Raw genomic sequence first — 21830 nt, 5'->3', positions numbered from 1 at the left:
TCCAGCTCCTGTCATGTCCACTACAAAGATTCTTCTGCAAAGCTAATCTTGCCATAACCTGATTTTTCTGAACATTAGAATTCTGTTTTTTACTTCAAGCTTCCCTGTACAGAGAGAAACACACAAAACATTGCCCACCCATTTCCCGAACAAGTCTTTAATGGATTTGGAGAAAACATGTACAGTGACTTTCATGATGAACACAGTGCTGCGAGGCAGTTCCCTTTTATTATTTCTTTAATGACTTTGATTTATTAAAGGGATAACCGATACTGTAAGGAAAGCAGAAGTAGAGCCTTCACTTCAACTGATGATTATTTCAGTTGATGATGGGGACAGAAGTCAATGTCAAAATAAGGGACCACAAGTCTGCTGGACAATGAAAAGTTTGAGTCTCACAGGTAGTCTCAATTATTTTTGATTCTGAAACAGATTTCCCAGGAGGCTCACCCAGGATTCTCAGAACTCCAGATCCACAAATTGTTCTGTTGTTCTATAGCTTCTTGAAATGTTAAGCTGAGGCCTTCCATTGCAGGTGGATGGGATGGACCTCAGAGATGCAAGCCATGAGCAAGCTGTGGAAGCCATTCGGAAAGCAGGCAACCCTGTAGTCTTTATGGTACAGAGCATTATAAACAGACCAAGGGTAAGCGAACAAAAAGGGCAAGGTAGGCAAATCCAAACAATGTTCAACTTGGAATCTAATGTATCAAGGGCCAAGTTGTCTCTAGGAGCAGATATCCAGTCTTAAAATCTCAGGAAACTTGTTAAAATTTTATAATGTTTTTTTTTCTTTTTTAATTGAGTTGTCCTGAAAATCCCTTCTACCATATTTAATAAACACTTCACGTCTATTGAAAACACACAGAAGTAGGATCCATTGGTGGCCATAGGTATCTAGATGGATAATTATTAGTATTCATTGTAGTTACAAAATATTTAAGTTGTTAAGAGGAATGTGGTATAATGACTTAGCTTACTATATATGACCTCTCAGTCCCTGAAAAGTCAGAGAGATGACATTTTTTTATGCATATATCCTCCAGACAGAATTTCCAACATATGCAGTCCCATGATCATGTGTGAATCGTCTTGATGTATTTGTCTGTCCCACTGGACATTCTACATAGTGGAAATATAAGCAGTATGATTACATACAAGTGATTTCATACTTGCTGCGTCTCCAGCCATGAGCACTTCATCACTGAATAGCCCCCAGTACAGACAAAAACCTACTAACCCATTTTACCATCAGTCATGACAGATAAAATGGCTTTAATGCATTTAATGAATGTTGTTGATGGAGAAGATACGAAGTGAGTCCTTGTGTGTTGGATATGCCCTAAAGATTCTGAAGATGAAAATTATGCCGAGTTTGAAACTATTTTTTTTTTTTTACTATTCCTTTATGTCTCAGTGAAAAAGATTATTTACACGAGCAGAAGTTTTTGAGCATATTTGGGCCACATACCCCTTGGAAAGTTCTTCAGAAAAACACACAATCCTGAAAAGTTTGCATCTCATTTCAGGAGCTTCCTAGATGTCCTGAAAACCATAGAGGTTCTACTTCTGGATTTTAGTGAAAACAGAACAAAACAAAACAACCCTGTCAAAGTGATTCTCTTTGAAATATCTGCTCATTAGCTTTGAGGTTTGGTTGTCTTTAAAAGGAAAATGTTAACATATGTGAGGGAAATTAAAAGAACCATCTAAAACTTTAAAATTTATAATTTTTTATCTTAAAATTAAGAATATAAGAAATCAGTGCTCAGATGATGGAAAGACAGTAGCAAACATTTCTGTAGACGAGATCAGTAAAAGTAACTTCTCAGTATTTTGGGCAATGTAATTTAGAGTGACCAAATTTATCCTGTTAGTCTTTCCTTTTGTTGTCAAGACAGGTGTATTAAGGAGGACACATATTTCATAGAGCACTGGGTGTGGGTCATAAACAATGAATCTTGGAACACTAGAAAAATAAAATAAAATTAACAACAACAACAACAACAACAAAGACAGGTGTAGCTCTGGTCTGGGTTTACTGTAAAAGATGAATTCAATAGTTCTTATGTAAGCAGTTATCTTCACATCTGCTGTTTTAATCATTCAGTTGTTAGGTAATAATTATCCATTCAGATGAGAAAATCTGCCAAATGTTGGGTGGCATCATGCTGCATTCTCTTCAAATGGTATTCAGTTTGTTTAAATAACTACAAATCTTTCCACATTTGTTTCTGTTTGTTGTGTCAAACCTAAATACAGCACGATGGCATTGGTGAATGGCTGTTTAAGTTTAAAACTATTTTTTGTGTGGGTGGGTTTTATTCTTTTTATTCTTAATTTCCAACTTTTATATCACGTAGGACAATACTATAGACTGCTGAATAGGATTCTTCATTGTACTTTTAAAAACTTAAACTACAAACATTTCTTTCAATGCCAGTCATATTTTCTAATGAGCTGAGAAGGTATTTTTCTCACACACCTGGAAAATATTCCTATTTTACTCTCTGAGGTATAATGACACTTGATTTTATAGCAATTATTCCAGGAGAAATCTTGCCTAGAGTGACATGTTTAGTCAAGTGAAATGTGCCAGGACTCAGGGCATACTGCCCCAACAAAGGGCACCCTGGCCTGTTCCCCTGATGCAGGTCATAAAAACCCTCATGTGAGAGATGCTCTTCCTGTACCTGGAGAAAAGAACATCCTTACCTCCAGAAATGCAGGGGCCCTGGGAAGGATCTGAATATACACACCTTGCTAAGTTTTCCCCTGTTTCCCCACTTAGCTCATACCCTTGTCCTATCAAATTTCGCTCACTTTCCACCCTCAAGTAAACCTAGTGTTAAAACATTCCTGTTTAACCATTTCTTCTGGTCTTCGCTATCTTATGAAGGCCCTGTGTCACATAAAAGTTAACATAAATCAATACTTATATATACTTTTCTCTTGTTAATCTTTTTTTTATTACAGCTGGAATCTTTTTTTTTATTACAGCTTTTTATTTCCAGCTGGAAACCTTAGATGAATAGAGGAAAGGTATTTTTTCCTCCCCTGAATATGCATTCAGCTTTGAGAAATCAGAATTAATTTTGCATTTAACATGAGATCTACTTGATCTTCAGTGATTTACTTCCTTATGAAATAATCATGCCTCTAGTAATCTAAAGAAAAAAAAAACCACAAATACATAAGAATCTCTTAATGGAAAATGTTTATTTGTACATGAATTAAACTTCAAAAATATCTTAGGCATAAGCTGAAAAGACAGTCTCTTTGACACGTAGACTGTTCAAGAATCAGAACTTCAGAGAACAGAGAATAATAATGGAATATTTAATAATAAATTCTATACTTCCTGATTTATTACTGACTGTTCCATCGGTTGGACTACATTGTCTCCCCAAAGGGTAGGCCCTATTAATATGGGCCAGAGAATGTTTTTGTCTTCCCTGTGTTTCTTCTTAGTTAATAACATTTCCATTCCTATCAGCCCTTAGAACTATAAACAGAGTTTCATCGTTGATTTTTTAATAAGAAATACGGCCTGTTTCTCTAAATCTTTTCATAGTAATAGATCTACCACTTCATTTGCCATGCTCATGCTGTACTTTTATACTTTGCTATCAGGGCCAAATTCTAATCCTGTAAGAGCTGGAAATTGAAACAAATTATAAAGCAAAACAAAAAGCTAGAGCTCTCTCTAAATATTCCATTTCTTGCCATTATCATTCTATTTATTTAATTGTTCTACAGAATTATAAAGAAAATATAAAGCCTAAAAATTCTATGTATGAGGTTTGGAAATAATTTCCAACTTCCATAGCATTGAGTTATTTTGTGTAGAATATATTTTTAATCTCTGCCTAGTCATTTTTTTCCACCTTAATAAATGGTCGTGTTCCTTGGCATTTGTGATCTTTTCTTTTGTAAAGCAGGAGTTGACATTTAAACTGAAAAGCAGAGAGAAAGTTGAGATGAGCAGAAATGTCATTGTGCCCATTTCTTTTTCCCGTCTTCCCTCTGTAGGAAAAACATTGCAAGAAGAGCAGATTGAAAGGGTAATGTGGCATAAGCTTTAGTGCAGGCGTACTGAGGATATAGAGTCTTTCCAGAGTGTTCTCCCAGACAGGGTGGTGTCACATGACAACCTCTCCCTACTCTTGATGCTTGCCAGTAGGACTTTTTTATAGACAGAAGTAACACAAACATTTAATTGGAGCCAAAATGAATTTTAAATGTCTGCAATTTCCCCTGAAAGATATAGTCAATAAAAGGAAAAGATAGCGGGTATGAAAAGAAGGAGAAGAATTTATTGTGTTGAGGAAATTACTTTTCCTTTTTTTTTCCTTTTTTTTTTAAACTATGAAAATGCTAAATTCTATCTGGCAGTCATCCTGCCTTTAATATGTATATTCAACTCCAATAGTCCTAGCTCAGGGCATATATCAAGCAAGCCACAAAAATCTATGAGAAGCCCTCTAATGCAGGACTTCAAATATATTCAAAGCCTCATACATTTCCTCTATCATGGGAACTTTTATAGAAAAATTTTTTAAAGAATCAGTGTTTCTACCTCCACAAAAAGTACGTAGAAATAGGGAACATCACTGAACAGTGGTTCATTTCTTTAAAGTTGTTGATTTCATTTTTTTAAAATGAGAAACTACTATTGATCTGAAGCCATCTTAATCTCTAGTTTAAGTATGAAAATTTTCCTTCCTGGGAAACAAGATAAAAAAAGTCATGAGGGTTACCAGTGAATTAGCAAACAAATGTTTAATTTGCATTCTGAAACAGACCATCCTTTTATTTTACAAAAAAAAGTGCATAATTTTAAATGTAAACAAAAAAACAGTTGTGGTTTTAATTTTGATAGCTGCTCACTGATATGCATGGGACATAGATAAATATATAAAGTGGGCAAAATTTATGTGCATCTCTCTGTGATAGTGAAAATAAAAGAAATTTAGTATCAGTTTCATGAATTCATTTCCTTGGTGGCCAGTTTGAGATTTGGGTATAGATTCAGGACACTAGAGGTAAACCTTTAGTTCTTGACTGTTGAATATGACGTTGTTATTAATCAGTGACTAGATCTGACAGGATCTAGTTTTACACCGTGATTTCAATCAGTACTTTGTTCTTAAAACTGAGTTGTGTTAAGTACATTTCTTTTGCGCTCAGCGCCTCTTATGTTTCCTTTTAGAAATCCCCTTTGTCTTCCTTGCCGCACAACCTTTACCCTAAGTACAACTTCAGCAGCACTAACCCATTTGCTGATTCTCTACAGTTCAACGCTGACAAGGTTGGATAATGCCATTGTCTTGCCATTGCCTTTTGCAAACGTTTCATTCTTTGTTACTATGCCTTTGTCCTAGTTCACTGTTTACTAAATTTGGGCAGGGAACAAAACAAAACCAAACCGTGTGTTTGGAGTGGGCATGCAAATCCTTTCTTAAGCACATTTTTTTTTTGCCAGAGCATATTCATTTTTATAGCTGAAATTAGATGGCCCTCTTGAACAGTAGGGGAGAATCGTGAGTCCAATGCCTTTCCTCTGTTTTGTTGTGAATTTAATTTTCTGATATTTAAATTTTTGCTAATTGCCAAATGTATGAACTACTTTCACACAAAATTTATTGAAAGCCTTGTATTCGTTTAAGTCCTTCTCAGACTTATACAAGGTGGTCCTAAAAGCCCTTGTGTGTGTTAGTCACTCCATAGATAACTGGGTATATGCGGGAGTGTGTTGAATGTTCATAAAATGTGTCCGTGCAAGTGCCTGAATCAGGAAGCATGTAACTGTTTCAATGCTCGTAAGCCTAGACGTGGATATTCTCATACTCTATTGGAATTCCAAACCCAAAACTAAAACAAAAACTTACAAGAACTTGTTCATTATAATTTGATCATGATAAGGAAGGAAGCTTTCAACAATTTCAGGAAACATTTTATGACTTTTCATTGGCTTTTCATGTTGCTATAGTATGGATAACCAAAGATGCTGTACCTGAAGGAGTATGTTTTCTGTTACTGTAGGAATTACAGAATTCAAGTAGAGTTACCTTCCGTTGTTCCCCAACTAACCCTTTTGCTCCCACACCATTTAAGGTTTGTCTCAGTGTGAAATTTTTGTGAATAAGTAGGTGTGTTACTGCGTGCTGTGTGTGTGTTATACTTGTGTGCGTACATGGCATGGAGTGATTTCAAGCACACTTTACCTTTTTTTTTCCCCCCGATGAAGGCTAAATGATCTTAAAGAGTTGTATTTTTATTAATAAGCCTTTTTTTATGTGACAGTTCTTTATTTTTTATTTTCAATTAGCCAACATATAGTACATTGGTTTTTGATTAAGAAGTGTCAACAATAATCTAATTACACCGATCTCATTGAGAATGAAAGGTTATATCTAATTACCCGTTTTTGTAAATACAAGCTTGTATTTGCTTTATAATTTATCAGTAATGTTAGGATGCCATTTTAGTTTATTCACAGAATGAAAATGTTGTGCCTAAGTAAAGTCTTGAGTGACTTTTTAGACTGGCAGATAATGTGTTTTTTTGTTTGTTTGTTTGTTTGTTTTGTTTTTTGTTTTTTGTTTTTTTAAGGTAAATGGAAGCTCAGGAAAGTTACGAAGTGAGATCTATTTCATTTGCATCCATAAATTTATTAAAATTATGGGAAGCTTAAATCAGTTTTTGTTCCCTTTTTAAAAAATCAAATGGGCTTAATTTATACTTGCTAATCTGTTACTATAGCTAAGTTTTTTTTTTTTTATTTTAACCAGAAAAACTGTAAATTATATATTTCCCTCTGCCCCAACCTTCATATGTTAAATAAACCTGGATTGGATCTAATGAGGTTTCTTGTTTTTTGGTCATTTCATTTGTACTTTGTTGACCTGGAGTTTTATGGGACAGCACTTAGGAAGATGACAGGGTTTCGTTTGCACTGGTACTTTTTGTCTGTGTGGCCAGTTGTGTATAAACCAAACATTTTAACACAGTAGATTCTGTAACTTGAAAATCTGTTGCCTGTAAGTCTCTGCCATTCAGCTCTCCTTTACTAGAAAAACAGTACTTGATGTTTATTATATTCATTTTGGGGCAGCCTAGAATCCTGAAGTGGTTTCTGAATCAATAAAGAAAGATCACATTCAGTGTTATATCATTTTAGTATTAGGTATATTTTGTGGTATTCTGATTCTTGACACTAATTAGTAATTCCTAAATATTTGTTCATGGTTGCCATTTGATGTGTTCTATAGGAAGTTTGTTTATTTTTAAGTTTTAAAAAGATTTTATTTGTTTATTGGAGAGAGCAGAGGGAGGCGAGAGAGGGAGGGTGAGAAGCAGGCTCCCCACTCAGCAGGGAGCCCATGTGGGGCTCAGTCCCATCATGACCTGAGCTGAAGGCAGAGACCCAGGCACCCCTGGAGGTTTTTTTAAATTGTAGTCTTTTTCCACATCCACACTTATAAAACAAAATGAGGTATATCAGAGGTATTTTATATGAATGAAAGGTAAAATAAAGAAGGATAGGAAAAATGTAGGATCAAGGCTTCAAGGATAGCTTCCTACCATGGTTAGAACTTAAGTTAGCTATCTCTGTTGAATTTGGTACCGTCTTACTATGGAAATTGGAGGAGAGAGCATGGTGTAATGGAAAGCGCATTGGATTAAGAATTAAGGCAAAAGAAATCTAGTACCAGTGTGATTTTGAACAAAATCTTCTCATGGCCTCAAGTTTTTCACGTGCAAAATGAATAAAATGAACTCAATGACTTACTGGCCTTTAGAACTCTAATATTCTATTCGACAATCTGTAATAGAAGAACTTGATATGAAATCCCTTTTTTGAAATAGGGCCCATAGCCCTCAGTGACAGCAAGTGTGCCACACTTTGGGTTTGTGTGCAGTGGTCTCTCCTGTTTTCTCATTTACCTTTCAAGTCACCCTGGCAAGGGAAGGATGGTGGTGTCACTTAAAGCCAGCCCCTCCGATCTGAGTCTGGGTGTTCTGTGCTCACTAACTGGCTCCCGTGGTAGATGAACTTGCATGTAAAATGCTCATTCTCATGGCTTTGTTAAGAGAGTCATTTGGAGAGCGGATTCAGGTAGCAGTGAAGAATTATTTGTATATATATATATATATATATATATAGTCTGATGAGTGACGTCTGGACTTTAATTGCTTGATTAACTTATTTGTTAGTTTTGTTCTTATTTCTTGGAAGACTTCTCTAGGCCCACAAAATCTTACCCAGACCCCTGAATATTTATGAAGACTTTGAATGGGAGATATTTTTTTCCCAAAAGGGAGAGTTTTTTCCCAAGAGGGAGAGTTTGTACAATTTTTTCTAAAGTTACTTAAGCCTTCAAATTGAAGAGTTCATTGGCCCCAAATACCAAATAACAGTTTAACAAATTAACCTCTAAACATATATTTTGTTTAGTGTATTTAGACTTTACCTGAGTCCTGTCTACCATTATATATATATTTTTTTCTGTTATTTATGTGTCAAATATTTTATTTTATTTGTTTTTTTTTATGTGTCAGATATTTTAAAGCCAGTTTTTGTCAATTGTAATTTTCTTTCTTTTACTAAAGATTTTCTTCCTTGGACTACGCATACGCACTGCATTCTTCTTGTTTCCACAGGCACCCAGTCAGTCCGAATCTGAGCCAGAAAAGGCTCCTTTGTGCAATGTGCCTCCGCCCCTTTCTTCAGCATTTGCAGAAATGAGCAGTGATAATACACAGTCATCTGCCGGCAAACTCTCCGAAGACGTGGACAAAGAGGATGAGTTTGGTTACAGCTGGAGTAAGTTGTCTTTTGTGATGCATTGAGTTATAAGAGACATTGAAATAGCTCTGGGTTTCTTGAAGCTTATGTCCTGGATGGATAAGCATGTTTCAGCTTTATTTATACGTGCTGCAATTTTGTTTGGAAAAAAATACTGTTTGTTTTGCCTGAATACAGCACGGATTCCCAAGGCATGAAATAATGTCCTTTCTTTCCTTTAAGTGACTCTCCCTTCTAAAGCCCACTCTGCCCTTTGTGTGAACATTAAAGAGGGCAGGGCACTCTCAGAAGCTGCTACAGGATCTGCCCCTGAGGATCTCAAACAAGTTCTTGCCACTCCCAGACCTCAGAGTCCTCATTATAAAATCTGGTTGCTGTTGGTATCTTGCCTTGAACTCTGGCATTTTCTATACTAAGTTGGTAACACAGAATCATTGTGGAGACGGCATTGAGACATTCAGCTAGTTGTATAACTGCCTCAAAGTCTTTGCCTCTTGGCCACCCTTCTTCTGAAAATGTGGTCCTTACCCGAGGTTGGTAACATTAAATATGAAATGTCTGACGCACAGGAAGCATTCAAGGGCAGCTGTTATTAGGATCATTGGGGTGTCTCTTTTTTCTAATAAAATAAGCCTTTTTACAAGGAAATGTTAAAAATTTAGTGAAAAGTTACCAATGTATCAGTGCTGTAAGAAGTTTCTTTTGAAAGTATAAATACTTTAAGAAAGCTATGGTGTATGCTTTTAGGAAGTGTACAGGGTGTGAAAAATTGTGCTGCTAGATTCTAGAAGGAACCAGGAAATAAAAGTTTATAAAGTTGATGCAGTTAAGAATCAATATGAAATGCAAGACATCAGCTGCCTAGTAACATTTTCTAAGAGATGATTTGTGAAGTTTGTGGTTTTCTATTTTCAATAAAATAAGAATATATTGCTAATCTATTAAGGTGACCAGAATATACTCTGAGGAAAACATGAGACAGAATATCATATCACAAGCCACCCAAAATCTAATGCCATAAGGGAGCAATTTCTTATGGTGTCATGTGTTGTGGTTGACTGGGCCCAGCTAGGCTGGGCCTTCAGGATGACACACTTACAGGGCTGGAAATCAGTGCTGGCTCCTGTGGCCTAGGGCACCTCCATGTAGCCTTGGCCTCTCAGATTCAAGAATAAATTCTACCTCTTGAACATGTGGGATGGGAGAGATGAATGGTTTTACCTAATTAGGGCGTGTATCCTGAAGCTGAGACAGGTACATCGATTTGTCCTGGTCTGATAGCTCTGTGCAATGAAAACATGCATTCCCTATGTTCTGGATCTGTGTACCAAGCAGCTGCCCCACACGACGGGACATGCACGCCAGTTTTGCTGTGAGCGCAAAGCTTGCACTGGTCAGTGAAGATAAATCCTCTGAATGCTCTGTTCTCCTCTGCAAACAATAAAGTGGCATTCTGTTTTAATCAGAGTCTTTTGAGAGTTTGTTAATGTGAATCGCCCCGGCGAACTGATCAGTCAGATCAGCTCCTCCACACTCTGCCCGCTGGATGCAGAGAAATTCCTCAGAGTTTGGATACTCCGGGAAACCAGTCTTAACACCTAGATGGCCAGCTTATTTAGCTTTTCTTAGCTGCCAAGGATTTACATTTTGGTCCAAGTAATGCCCTTTTGAAGCTAAATAACCTTCCATAGTAAAACATCAGCTGTAAATTAACTTCATACCTCTTAATTTTGTTGTTGTGTGTAGAAAATATCAGAGAGCGTTACGGAACCCTAGCAGGAGAGCTACACATGATTGAACTAGAGAAAGGTCGTAGTGGTTTGGGTCTCAGTCTGGCTGGGAACAAAGACCGATCCAGGATGAGTGTCTTTGTGGTGGGGATCGACCCAAATGGAGCAGCTGGCAAAGACGGTCGACTGCAGACTGCAGATGAGCTTCTGGAGGTATGTTCTTACAGAGGATGCAGAGTTTACTCTTGCTGAACTAGTACACTGGAATCCTCAGTTCCCAGAAAATCCACCGGGGCCTCATATGGTGACGGAGAAAACAACTGCTTGCCTAATAAAATAGAGGCACTGCAGCAAATTTGGCTGTAAACCAAATCTCTGCTAAGTAGAGTCCGTGTTCCCATTAACTTCCATTAAAAGGTTGCGAGTGGGTAGCAACAGAAACAATTTTTGCCCCAAGATAGTAATAAAGATCACACTTCAAAAACATTTTCTTGTGTGCTGCATTTTTATTAGGAGCTTTTGAAAAGCCAAATGACCAATCACTCCTCAGTAATGAGATTGAGCCACTGGACATTCTGGAAGTTGAATTCCTAATGGTAGATGTGATGCGTGTGGCGTGCAGTGGGGTCAAAGTTAAGGCTAAGTAACGAAAACAGTAACTCAGCCGCCCAAACAGAATAAATTTCTGGATCATACTTTCTAGTGTTTAGAATTGCATTTGCCTGTTTCGTTTGTCCTTGCCTTCCGGAAGCTGGGATCCTCATGCCTATATATTGCCTTAATACTCTTCCTTGCACTCTTGTTTCTTTATTGCCTGGGAAGGTTCAGTCAGCAGTGGCTGAATGACTAGATAACTGGCAGTTTCCAGTAGGTACTTTCTGCTTCCCAAATCCCGAATCTGCCTGTGGTGCTCCTCCCTGTGGCCTAGTCCCACAGTCTGAGTTTTGAGATTAACTAAGACCTACAACCATAGGGGGCTTCCCAGGATGATCTATGCAGGTCATTAGTGCCTCTAGGAGAGGCTTTGCTTTGTGCAGAACATGCTGGAAGCCCGGTGCCTGTCAGTAATTTCACTTTCTATTTTTCTATAGTCAGTCCAGGTGGTACCGCTGTCGTCTGTGGAGATCAGACCACCTGCGTGTCATTTTAATGTTGGCTTTAAACATGGGCTTGTCTTTTCACCATCAAAGTCAGGTTCCTGTTCTGGGAAGGAAAATACATGTAATATTTCAAAAGAAGGAGAAAAAATGACCTTTCTATTAGCTAGATAGGGTAATAAAGGGTTAACTAATTCCAAATTTCAGGCTCAGTTAATGCTATTTGTTTCTCACAGATCAATGGTCAAATTTTATATGGAAGAAGTCATCAGAATGCTTCTTCAATCATTAAATGTGCTCCTTCTAAAGTAAAAATAATTTTTATCAGGTAAGCATTTTCTTTTTTCTAGATTACTAAATACCTTTTTTTAGTCTTTCGATTCAGAGTTCTTTTAAATGAAAATGAAACATTTCTAAATGTCTGAGTATTTTAGTCCCAGGTCTTTAGGCTTGCAGAATTTTCTCTAATAATCCTGATGAGTCTTCAAGGAGAAGAATAAAAATACTATGAATCATTATGTTGTGATAGGTCAGTGCTTTTTCTTTTAGAAATAAAGATGCAGTGAGTCAGATGGCTGTATGTCCTGGAAATACAGTAGAACCTTTGCCTTCTACCTCAGAGCAGTCTCAGAATAAGGAGGTATGTATCTTGTGTTTGTTTCTCTGGGAAGATTTTATTGATATGCTATGTATTAATTCAGCAAACAAGTATTGATCCCTTACAGGAATGTTAAATGACTCGTGGTCTTGGCCCTGAAGGGGCCCAGTACTAGAAACACTCATGTAAGTAAACACAGCACTTCCATGAAGGGTCTACATAGGGAATAATGAAGGTAGAAAAAGTTGTCAAGTCTCGTTCTGCAGAGATCATGACAATGACTCTCTAAGGTGAGGTGACATGTGAAGTATGTGTTGGAAGTAGAAGACATGGGGAGGGGGGACAAAAACATTCCAGGCAGGGGGCCTAGACTAAGAAATGGCATGCAGGCTCTGGCAGATTCAGGGAATGAGAATTGCAGGGCAGCATTGAATAGTGGGGAGGGTGAGATGGGCGTTGGGGAGCTGGTGAGGAAAAGGTCACTGGGATAAGGTCATCATGAGAACTGTGATGCGGACTTCATCTTTGATGCCTTAGGGAACTCAAAAGAGTAAGAATTGTATTTTTAAGTACTTCTCTGGAAATGGTGCAGAGAAAGAATCAGGTTTCAAGGAAGAGAAGTTAAGGTAAAGGGAATAAGAAAATTAGAGGAATAGTTCAGGAGAAAGATAACGAAGGCCTGAACTAATGCAAGGAAAGAAAGAAAGAGAGAGAGGGAGGGAGGGAGGAAGAAAGAGAAAAAAAGGAAGAAAAGAAAATAAAGAAAAGAGGGAAAGAAAGAGAAAGGAAGGGAAGGAAGGAAGGAGAGAGAGAGAGAAGAAGGAAGGAAGAAAATGATTAAGTCAGAAGTTTCAGTAGTTTAGGATCCAACTTAGCATTATCTCATCCCTAACTAAGTGTACAGTGAGGAACAGCCAGTGGTGTATCTATCCAACAAGTGTTTACAGACTGTCTGCCTTATACCAGGTACTTCTTTTTGGGCTGGGATTAGGCTGGTGAATGCAACAGACAAGATGTACACGGCTTCCGGATGGCTAACGTGGTGACTTGGTGGATGGCTGACTTTTACCAAAATAGAAAAAAATTTAAAAACATATTTGTAAAAATAGAAAATGTTCTATTTGAGGCAGTTTTCGGGTGAAGTGCCTGTTGAAAAGCCTAGTAGAGATAGATGTACATTGGAACTTTTGGTCTAGAGTTTAGAGATGAATTCCCATAGGTGCACAGTTATCTGGTGGCCATAGGAGCTCTTCTGTACAGAGAATACTTAGAAGAAGGGGGCTAAGGTCAGAATTCTTTAATAAAACAAGGAGGAAGCCTAACAAAGAGTGGCCAGAGGTAACGAGAAAGGACCAGGCAAGCGCATTGCGTAGAGCTGAGGAGGACACATTTCAAGAAGAAGGATATATTCTACAATCTTGAATGCTGAGGAGAGGTCAAGTAAGGAGATGAATAGAGTCCATTGGACTTGGCAATTAGCTGATCACTAGTGTTTTTGAGAAAGCAAATGATGGATTAAAAAAATTAGAAAAGAAAAGGCAGTGGCTAGAGGGTAACATAGAATTTAGAGGTTTTTTTTTGGTGGGACTTCTGATGTGCAAAAACCCGAGATACTTGTTACGGATGAATAAAAGGAGGCAAAGAGAATGAAAAGCTGACAGAGGAGCCATGATTACAGTGCGAGAGGAAACGCTCCCCCAGAAGGAGCGTGTGGGCACTGGGTTGTCTCTACATGATGAACATCACTTGTTCCGGTGAACTGAGAAATCATTCATAACAGTGAACTGAGTCAGGTGATTTTTCAAGATTATAAAGGAGAAAATTTTATTTTCATATAAATTGTACCACAGATACAGCCTTTAAGAAAATAGAATGTTTTAATAATTTTCAAGTAAAACATTTAATAGCTCCTAAATTCCCTTGATGACTAACAGGGAAGAACAGTGGATGGTGCCTCTGCTTGAGTCCTGTGTGCTAGTGAGTCCCACTGCTGGGTAGCCGGGCCGCCACTGCAATTCACTAGAGAATAAATCCAGGCCCTCTGGAGAACCGCTTTGTGTCTTTGTGCTCGAAAGTAATTTTTGTGTAATCATACCTTATTAGTCTTTTGAAGAGAATATAATGTTCATAAATATGAAGTATTAATGATGATTAATTATAACGCGTGAAATAATTTTGATGCAAGTGACCCTTATTAAGCAAACAAGAATGCGTCACCTCAGTCGCCTGTTTTGCCGTTTCCTTCCCTCTGTCAGCCTGAGCCAAGTGGTGCTACTTCCGATGCAGCTGTGGACCTCTGTTCACTTAAAAACGTGCAACATCTGGAGCTTCCCAAGGTAAATGTGCTTTGAGTTGAATTTTTACACCAGTAATCTGATTCTCTGGTTCTCAGAAGTGTGGTCTCTGGACCAGCGGCATCAGCATCACCTGGGATCTTGCTAGAATTGCAGACATTTGGTCCATCCATACCTACTGACTGAGAAATTCTGGGGGTGGACCCACAGTTTGCGTTTTTATAAGCCTTCTGAGTGATTCCATGCTCACAAACGTTTGAGAATTACTGTATTAATTGATACTTGAGCAGAGATTAAGCTTTTCCTGCCTTTGTGATTATCCCAAGGTATGACATTTAGCAGTGTCTCTCCTTTTTTTTTTTTTTTAAGATTTTATTTATCCATTTGTGAGAGTGAGAGAGAGAGCATGAGAATGGGGTGAAGGACAAAACAGAAGCAGGCTCCCCACTGAGCAGAGAGGCCAGTGCAGGACTCAGTCCTGGGACTAAGGGATCGTGACCTGAGCTCAAGGCAGAGGCTTAACTGGCTGAGCCGCCCAGATGCCCCTCTCCTTTGATACATTTACTAAGGGCCTGCTCTGGAGGAAATATAAAGAAGAAAGAAACAAATTATAGTCTTTGCCCTTCATAAAACTGAAAGTTCACATTTCTGAAAGCTTCACTGATAAGCATCAGTGAAAAGATCTGAACATGAGGCTCAAATGACCACTTCGAAGAGTCGGCCACGTCGAAGAGGTGGTTTGCTGAACAGAAACCTGCAAATGCTTTGAGGTGCTGCAGGCTCCTGTTGGAATGCAGGCAGGGGCAGGTGGTGGACACACGCGGGAGAATATTCGCAGAGAGAGCAGCAAAGGGCACAGGAAGAAGAGGAAGGTGAGCTAGCGGTTGACACGGAGCCGGGCTATATTTATCGCAGGCCACCAGAAGAGAAGGGGTCCGCGGGCCACTGCCCGCCCAGCTGTGAGGCAGGGCAGCACGGTGTTTACGAGCCTTGGCTCCAGAATCCGGGTTCAGTCCTTGCTTCATCAAGTACATACCTGACATATTATGTGATCTTCCTTTGCCTCAGTTTTCTCACCAGTAAACTGGAGATGATAATATTACCTTTGACCTAACTGTAAAGATTAAATGAGTCGCTTGTAAGTAGTTGGCCTAACGACAGCCTATGCTTTGCACTATTCAAGTCGTTATGAAGTCGGAAACCATGAGTTTCTGAATGCTGCACAGAATGTGTGCTTAAAAACATCCTTGGACAAGCCCTTGCTAAAAATGACAGGTTAAAAAACTCCGCATACTAGATAAACCTGTCCGCGCTGAATCCATTATTAGTCGACTGTGCAGACAAAACTCAAGAAGGCGAGGAAGGGAGAATTAACCAGCCTGCTAACATTTATACCTCATCTGCAACTTTTTGTCATTTATACTACCTTGTATTTTTAAAAATTATGATTATTTGAAAAAACTTAATGGCAAAGTCTCACGTGCTTTATGTTGTTTACTTCTCAGCAACCTGTGAGATCATTTTATTTTCCCACTTACAACAGTCCTAGCTCAGAATGATAGTTAGAACTTAAACTCTGGTCTTACACCGCCAAGTCCCATTTTCCATTCCTTGTTTCAGCTTGCGCCTGGGGCCTATTTACCTTTCCGAAACACCGGTGTGTTTCTTATAAGAATCTTCAACTTCATTCAGACTGAATGTTTCAAGCGCCCACGGCCATTTATTTTAAGAATTCGTCTCTCCTTACCTGTGCTTATACAACTTGGGATGCCCTTCTGCTTTCTTTTAGATTATCTAAGTCCTGTATGACTGAAGATCTAGCTTAATCTCATGTCTGTTTATTTGGAAATATTCCTTCGGTATTCTGGCCTATAGAATGCTTACTGATAATGTCCTCATTTATTTGTCGTTTAGCTGTGCCTGGCTCAAACATGTCTCATGTATAAGCATTCATGTGGATAAATTTTTTATACATCTATATCTCAGGTTGAAAAAGAAGAACCTGTTACTTTTTCTCCCATTATCTCATATAGTATGGGTGGCATAGTTCATATAAGTGTGCAGGAGGGAAGAATGGATGGCGGCTCACATGCTGCTGTGCGCTGGGAAAGAGGTCTAGTACAGGAGAGTCAGGAAGGAGAGAATGGCTTTCATAACAGTTTCAGTACAGAAATGGTAGCAACAGGCCGTTTCTAATTCTGTTTTGACTCCTTAGAAACTCTCTGGACAGATTAATTATCTTTTTCTTTTCTTTTTTTTTTTTTTAATGAGAGAGAACACACAGCTGGGTTGGGGGTGGGGTAGAGTGGACCAGAGGGAAAGGCAGAGAGAGAATCTTAAGCAGGCCCCACGCCCAGTTTGGAGCCCACCCCGGACCTGATCTCATGACTCTGAGATCAACACTTCAGCTGAAATCAAGAGTCAGACGCTTAACTCACTGAGCCACCAGACACCCTGATTATTTTCTTTTCTTTTTAATCTTTTTTAAGTGGGAAAATAGAAATATAAGCAGCACATTTATAGTGTTTATAATCTGAACCCTTAGTGACTGACTGAAATGCTTATTCACTTTACAGATAAAGGATTTTTGATTCAAGATTGGTTTTTAAGCAGTTTTGTCCTAGGAAAGTACCTGTACCTCGAAGCAACCTTGCACGATTTTTAGAGATCCATTTCAAGTCCATATGAGTTTTATAGGGTGAATGTCTTCAAATAGCATTAAGAAGTTTTTTTCTGAATTTTTGGGGAGTCTTCCAAATTTCAAAATAAATCTCCTGATAATAATGGTGGTTTGGCTTCGTTCTACTTTTAATTCTTGTTCACTCTCTTCTGGCTATTGAATGATACAACTGTTACTCCATAACAAAGTTTCCTTAATTTGTTTCACCTTCTTTCTATGGTGGTGTTTTAATAATTGGCTCAGAACAGTGTCTCTCAGACCTTTCCCTGTTATGGGCTGTATGTCCTGTGGCAGCAGTGAGGTGAAGAGCTAAGCATTCAGCTGGGAAACCACACTCACACCCCGTTACCCTTATTTGTAGTTCATCCTACTCTTCTGATGCCAGTTGATTGTCTTTAGATGTGTTTATGGATATGTTTATTTTTGTAGTATTTTAAGTGGGACTGGGGCATATTATATATACAGATGCATAACTCTTATGACACTGCCTGTTGCTAATAACAAAAAACCTTTCTCCTATAGGCTTAGTGAAAGAGGGGATTTGTGGGCTCAGGTTCCTGGGCAGCGATCTTCCAGGATAGTTGATCTGTGGCTCTGTAGTGTCATCAAGAGCCAGTGGTCAGCTATATCCCAGGGCTGGTCTTCCTCTGTCTTAGAATGTCTTCCAGCCATGTGCTGCTTCTCTCACCTGTGGTCAGGGGCTTGGGGGGAAAGTGGCTATGCCGTCATTCTGAGCAAAAGTCCTGAAACCCATGCTAGTTGAGTCAGCTCTGTTCCCACACCAGCTCCTGAGCTTGGGACTGTGGCCATGGGAATAGAACTATACTGTTGAACCAAGTCATTCAGACTCAGTCCTTGGAGTTATTTATCCACTATTACATCCACAAATTACCACAAAACTTAGAATCTTAAAACAATAGACATTTATTATCTCTGTTTCTGTGGGTCAGGGATCTGGGAGCCATTCAGCTGGGCGGTCTGGTCAGGCTCTGTACAGTTTGACAGCAAAGTGCCAGCTAGGACTGGGGTCATCGGAATGCTTGGCCCAGGCCGGAAGAGCCACATCTGGGATGGCTGACTTAAATGAGCGCTGGGAGGAAGCCGCATTGGCTCTCTGTGGTGCTGCTTTCATGTCCTCCTAACATGGGCCTGGCTTCCCTCAGAGCACGGGATCCAAGAGAGAGCGACGACAGAGCTCTGACGCCTTTGACATAGGCATGGAAAGCCCTAATGTTGATGATCTTTAAAATGATAGTGTGGCCTTACCTTGATGTCACAGTCATGATCCTAAATGCCTGGTGGCAAGCATGGCTCTCATGTATACATTTCATAACCATGGCAAAATCTCCTTTTTCTCTCTTTTGCTTTACATTTTCCTGGGTAGAAACTATAGTGAAAATGGTTGCTAGCTCTAACCAGAATGAAAATACTCAAAAACCCCATTTTAATTTTATTAATGTAAACATTAAAGAAACACAAAAGTCTTACTATTGAACATTTGGTATTGATAAAAGAAAATGTGGAAAATATAGACAAAATACATATAGCTTTCTAGGCTTGGCAGTTTTTCAGTGCACGTCCCTGGGCTCAGAGTTCAGTGTTTTCACTCTGCACCAAATCAAAACACAAGTGTCTGGGGAAACAGTGTTGGGTATTCAGCCCCAGAAGGACAAAGCCTGCAGAAGTAATTGTCTCCTGTCTGCTCAGAAGGGATAGGATGAAGGGGCCTGACTGGGTTGTTACTTCGCTGTAGGCCAGAAAGAGGAAGCTGGTTGATTTTTTTTTTTTTTTTAAATGACTTACTGCATCAGCCAGTTCACAAAACTACATTAGAAATGCTGTATATTCATTCAGTTATCGAATGCATTTTATTCTCTGGATATTTTGCTATAAGTTACTAGAGATGTGTAATTGCATATATAGGGTAAATGCACTAGAAATCGTAAACATATGGGAGGAATGAATACATTTTAATATTTGATAGAAGAAAATTTATTTCCATTAAAAAGTTTGAAAGTTTGCTTAAGAGATTTCTGTTAATGAACTTTAGATTGGTTTTAATCTGTTTTCTTGCTCTGGGGTAGAAGATAATGTTCAGAAGTTACGGCCATGTATCTTTCCTTTGGATAAATTTTATCTGCTTCAAGTTTTCTAAATTGTTACTATTTCTCTAGGACCAAGGAGGCTTGGGCATTGCCATCAGTGAGGAAGACACACTTAGTGGAGTCATCATAAAGAGTCTAACCGAGCATGGGGTGGCAGCCAAGGTGAGGCCTTCTCACTGTCATAAAGTGGTGGAGAAGGGGATTAGTTCTATAAAATCACCCTAAATCTTAACATGTTTCCATTTAGGATGGACGGCTCAAAATTGGAGATAAGATTTTGGCTGTAGACGATGAAGTCGTTGTTGGCTATCCTGTTGAAAAGGTACGTTTCCCAAAGGAAGGAAATAACACTGTTAGCCCTTCCAGTGTGTGGGGGTGGGGGGGGTGGGGGAGTTTTAGGTAATTGGAACCATGTAGCTCTACTAGACTTTGTATTAGATATCATTAAGGAAAAGAAGGGATTCTTTGGAAGTTCTTCAATTTCTATTTTCTATTTTCTATTTTTCTAGTCAAATGATATTAACGTATTTTCTATTGCCTAGAAAATCCGGTGTTCAGTGGGCATTTTTGATAAATTTCATTTCCATTTTCCCTTAGAAAAACTTAAAACTTCTTTTTTTTAATTGTTTTTATTATTATGTAATGTATTATTTGCCCCAGAAACTTGAAACTTCTAAACGAAGGTCAACTTCATATTAAGACCGAAGAAATTTTTATGAATATTTGCTCCAATAAATATCCACTTTGTCTGTTGTTTTATAAACAGACTCAGTCATTAAATGCATTACTTTCATTGGGATTAAACCGTTACGAGTTTTAATGTCCTCAAAAGTGGTAAAACTTACTAGTCATCTTGGGGCGCCTGGGTGGCTCAGTGGGTTGAGCCTCTGCTTTAGGCTCAGGTCGTGATCTCGGAGTCCTGGGATCGAGCCCCGCATCAGGCTCTCTGCTCGGCGGGAAGCCTGCTTCCCCTTCTCTCTCTGCCTGCCTCTCTACCTACTTATGATCATTCTCTCTGTCAAATAAATAAATAAAATCTTTAAAAAAAAAAAAACAACTTACTAGTCGTCTCACTTGAGGCATTTCATAGATTAGGTACAAGAAAAAAAGTTGTGTTTCTTTTGAGATTTAGTGTGCAAATGTTTTATTTCTACACTGGCCAGCAAGAAGCTTAAACCATTTTTCAAATTCAACTTTAATAATTGTATAGGTTGAACCCTTTAGCCCATATGTCCATGTTCTAACTTTCCATTTTGCTTGACTCTTCTGTTGCAGTTTTCCTTACCCTGCTAAGAGTTTCCATTTTATTTAAAGAGTTGTGTAAGTTGTTTCAGATTCTCAGTAGAATCAGGAATTGGGAAAAATTATATATATATATATATATATATATATATATATATATATCTTCTAAGTTTGTAAGGATGAGATTAATTAGAAATGTCAAAACATTGAAAACCCTATACTTGTATAAAGAAGAATATGGTCAAAACTAGACTTAAAATAGAAATAAACTTTGGCCTTAATATCAGCAACTGAGAAACAAGAAAGAAATGACATGTATTCTTTCTTGACTTCTCAAGTGCTGACAAGGAAAGGGATTCCAGTTGTAACAGTGACTTACTGATTTACATCTACTAATCTGCTTTTGAATTTTGTTTCTCTGCCATACCAACACCCTGCCAGTTTATCAGTCTTTTGAAAACAGCAAAGACAACAGTGAAACTTAGCATTTGTGCTGAGAATCGTGACCCCCAGACTGTGGCTTCGGCGGCTGGTACGGCCAGTGGAGAACAGAAAAGCAGCTCCTTGTCTCCAATGGCACCATCTTCTGGCTCCCCGGAACCAGAGTCCATCCCAAGTAAGGGGCCAGTCTCTTGTGGTTCCTGCTTGTGTGGTGCACTGAAACTCCCCAGGGGCAGCTTCCTGGTTGGGAGCCACCTGCTTGAATGTTTGAAAGGCCATTGCCAGGGAATGCTTTGGTGAAAAGATGCTATAAGGAGAGGGGCTCCTGAGGAAAGATCACTGGACTGTTAGGCAGGGATCTGTGTGCTGCACATTAACCTGCCACAGGGCCTTAGGGAACCCTTCCTCCCACTCTGAGTCTCTAAAGCTGCTCTTTGCTCTCCAAGGACCTTTTGCTGAAGGTACCTGTGGTTCTACGCATTTGACCAATGAAGTAGCATCCTCATTTTGAATATTCCTTTTTTTATATTGAGCAAGTTATGTAACTTCTCTAAAGCCTCAGTATTCTAATTGGTAAAATGGATACAGTGCCTTGCATTACAAAAAACTCTTAAAAACAATAGTCATTGCTAAAGTTAGCACAATTGATCTGAGTTCTGCCATTTCGGAGTCGTAGATCCTTTAGATGAAAATGGTTGTATGTGGACCATGGAATGAGACTTGTGAGCATCATGAAAATGCCCGTGTAGCAAATTGAGGCAAATTATTCATTTAAGTTACTTTTTGACAAAAATTACACCAGTGTTTAATAAGACAGTAAATTTCAAGCTT

General features: G+C 38.7%; 1 protein-coding gene across 7 annotated transcripts in view; it reads left to right on the top strand.

Moving 5' to 3' along the window:
• Positions 1-21830, top strand: part of MPDZ (multiple PDZ domain crumbs cell polarity complex component) — a 152356-nt gene that overhangs the window by 115987 nt on the left and 14539 nt on the right. For 5 of the 7 annotated variants that reach the window (XM_045079640.1, XM_045079639.1, XM_045079636.1 and 2 more), the window contains 10 exons: positions 536-646; positions 5213-5311; positions 8668-8830; positions 10559-10755; positions 11876-11967; positions 12189-12279; positions 14493-14573; positions 19386-19478; positions 19564-19638; positions 21000-21174. In XM_045079640.1, the coding sequence (XP_044935575.1) occupies positions 536-646; positions 5213-5311; positions 8668-8830; positions 10559-10755; positions 11876-11967; positions 12189-12279; positions 14493-14573; positions 19386-19478; positions 19564-19638; positions 21000-21174 (1177 nt within the window). The remainder of the gene's footprint in view (positions 1-535; positions 647-5212; positions 5312-8667; positions 8831-10558; positions 10756-11875; positions 11968-12188; positions 12280-14492; positions 14574-19385; positions 19479-19563; positions 19639-20999; positions 21175-21830) is intronic. The other 2 variants (XM_045079638.1, XM_045079641.1) reach the window with 2 other exon arrangements.

The sequence above is a fragment of the Mustela putorius genome, unplaced genomic scaffold (assembly GCF_011764305.1).
Source record: "Mustela putorius furo isolate JIRA1106 unplaced genomic scaffold, ASM1176430v1.1 tig00000421_pilon_pilon_pilon, whole genome shotgun sequence".
In the NCBI taxonomy this organism is placed as follows: Eukaryota; Metazoa; Chordata; class Mammalia; order Carnivora; family Mustelidae; genus Mustela; species Mustela putorius.
This window is presented reverse-complemented; position numbering and strand designations above follow the sequence as displayed.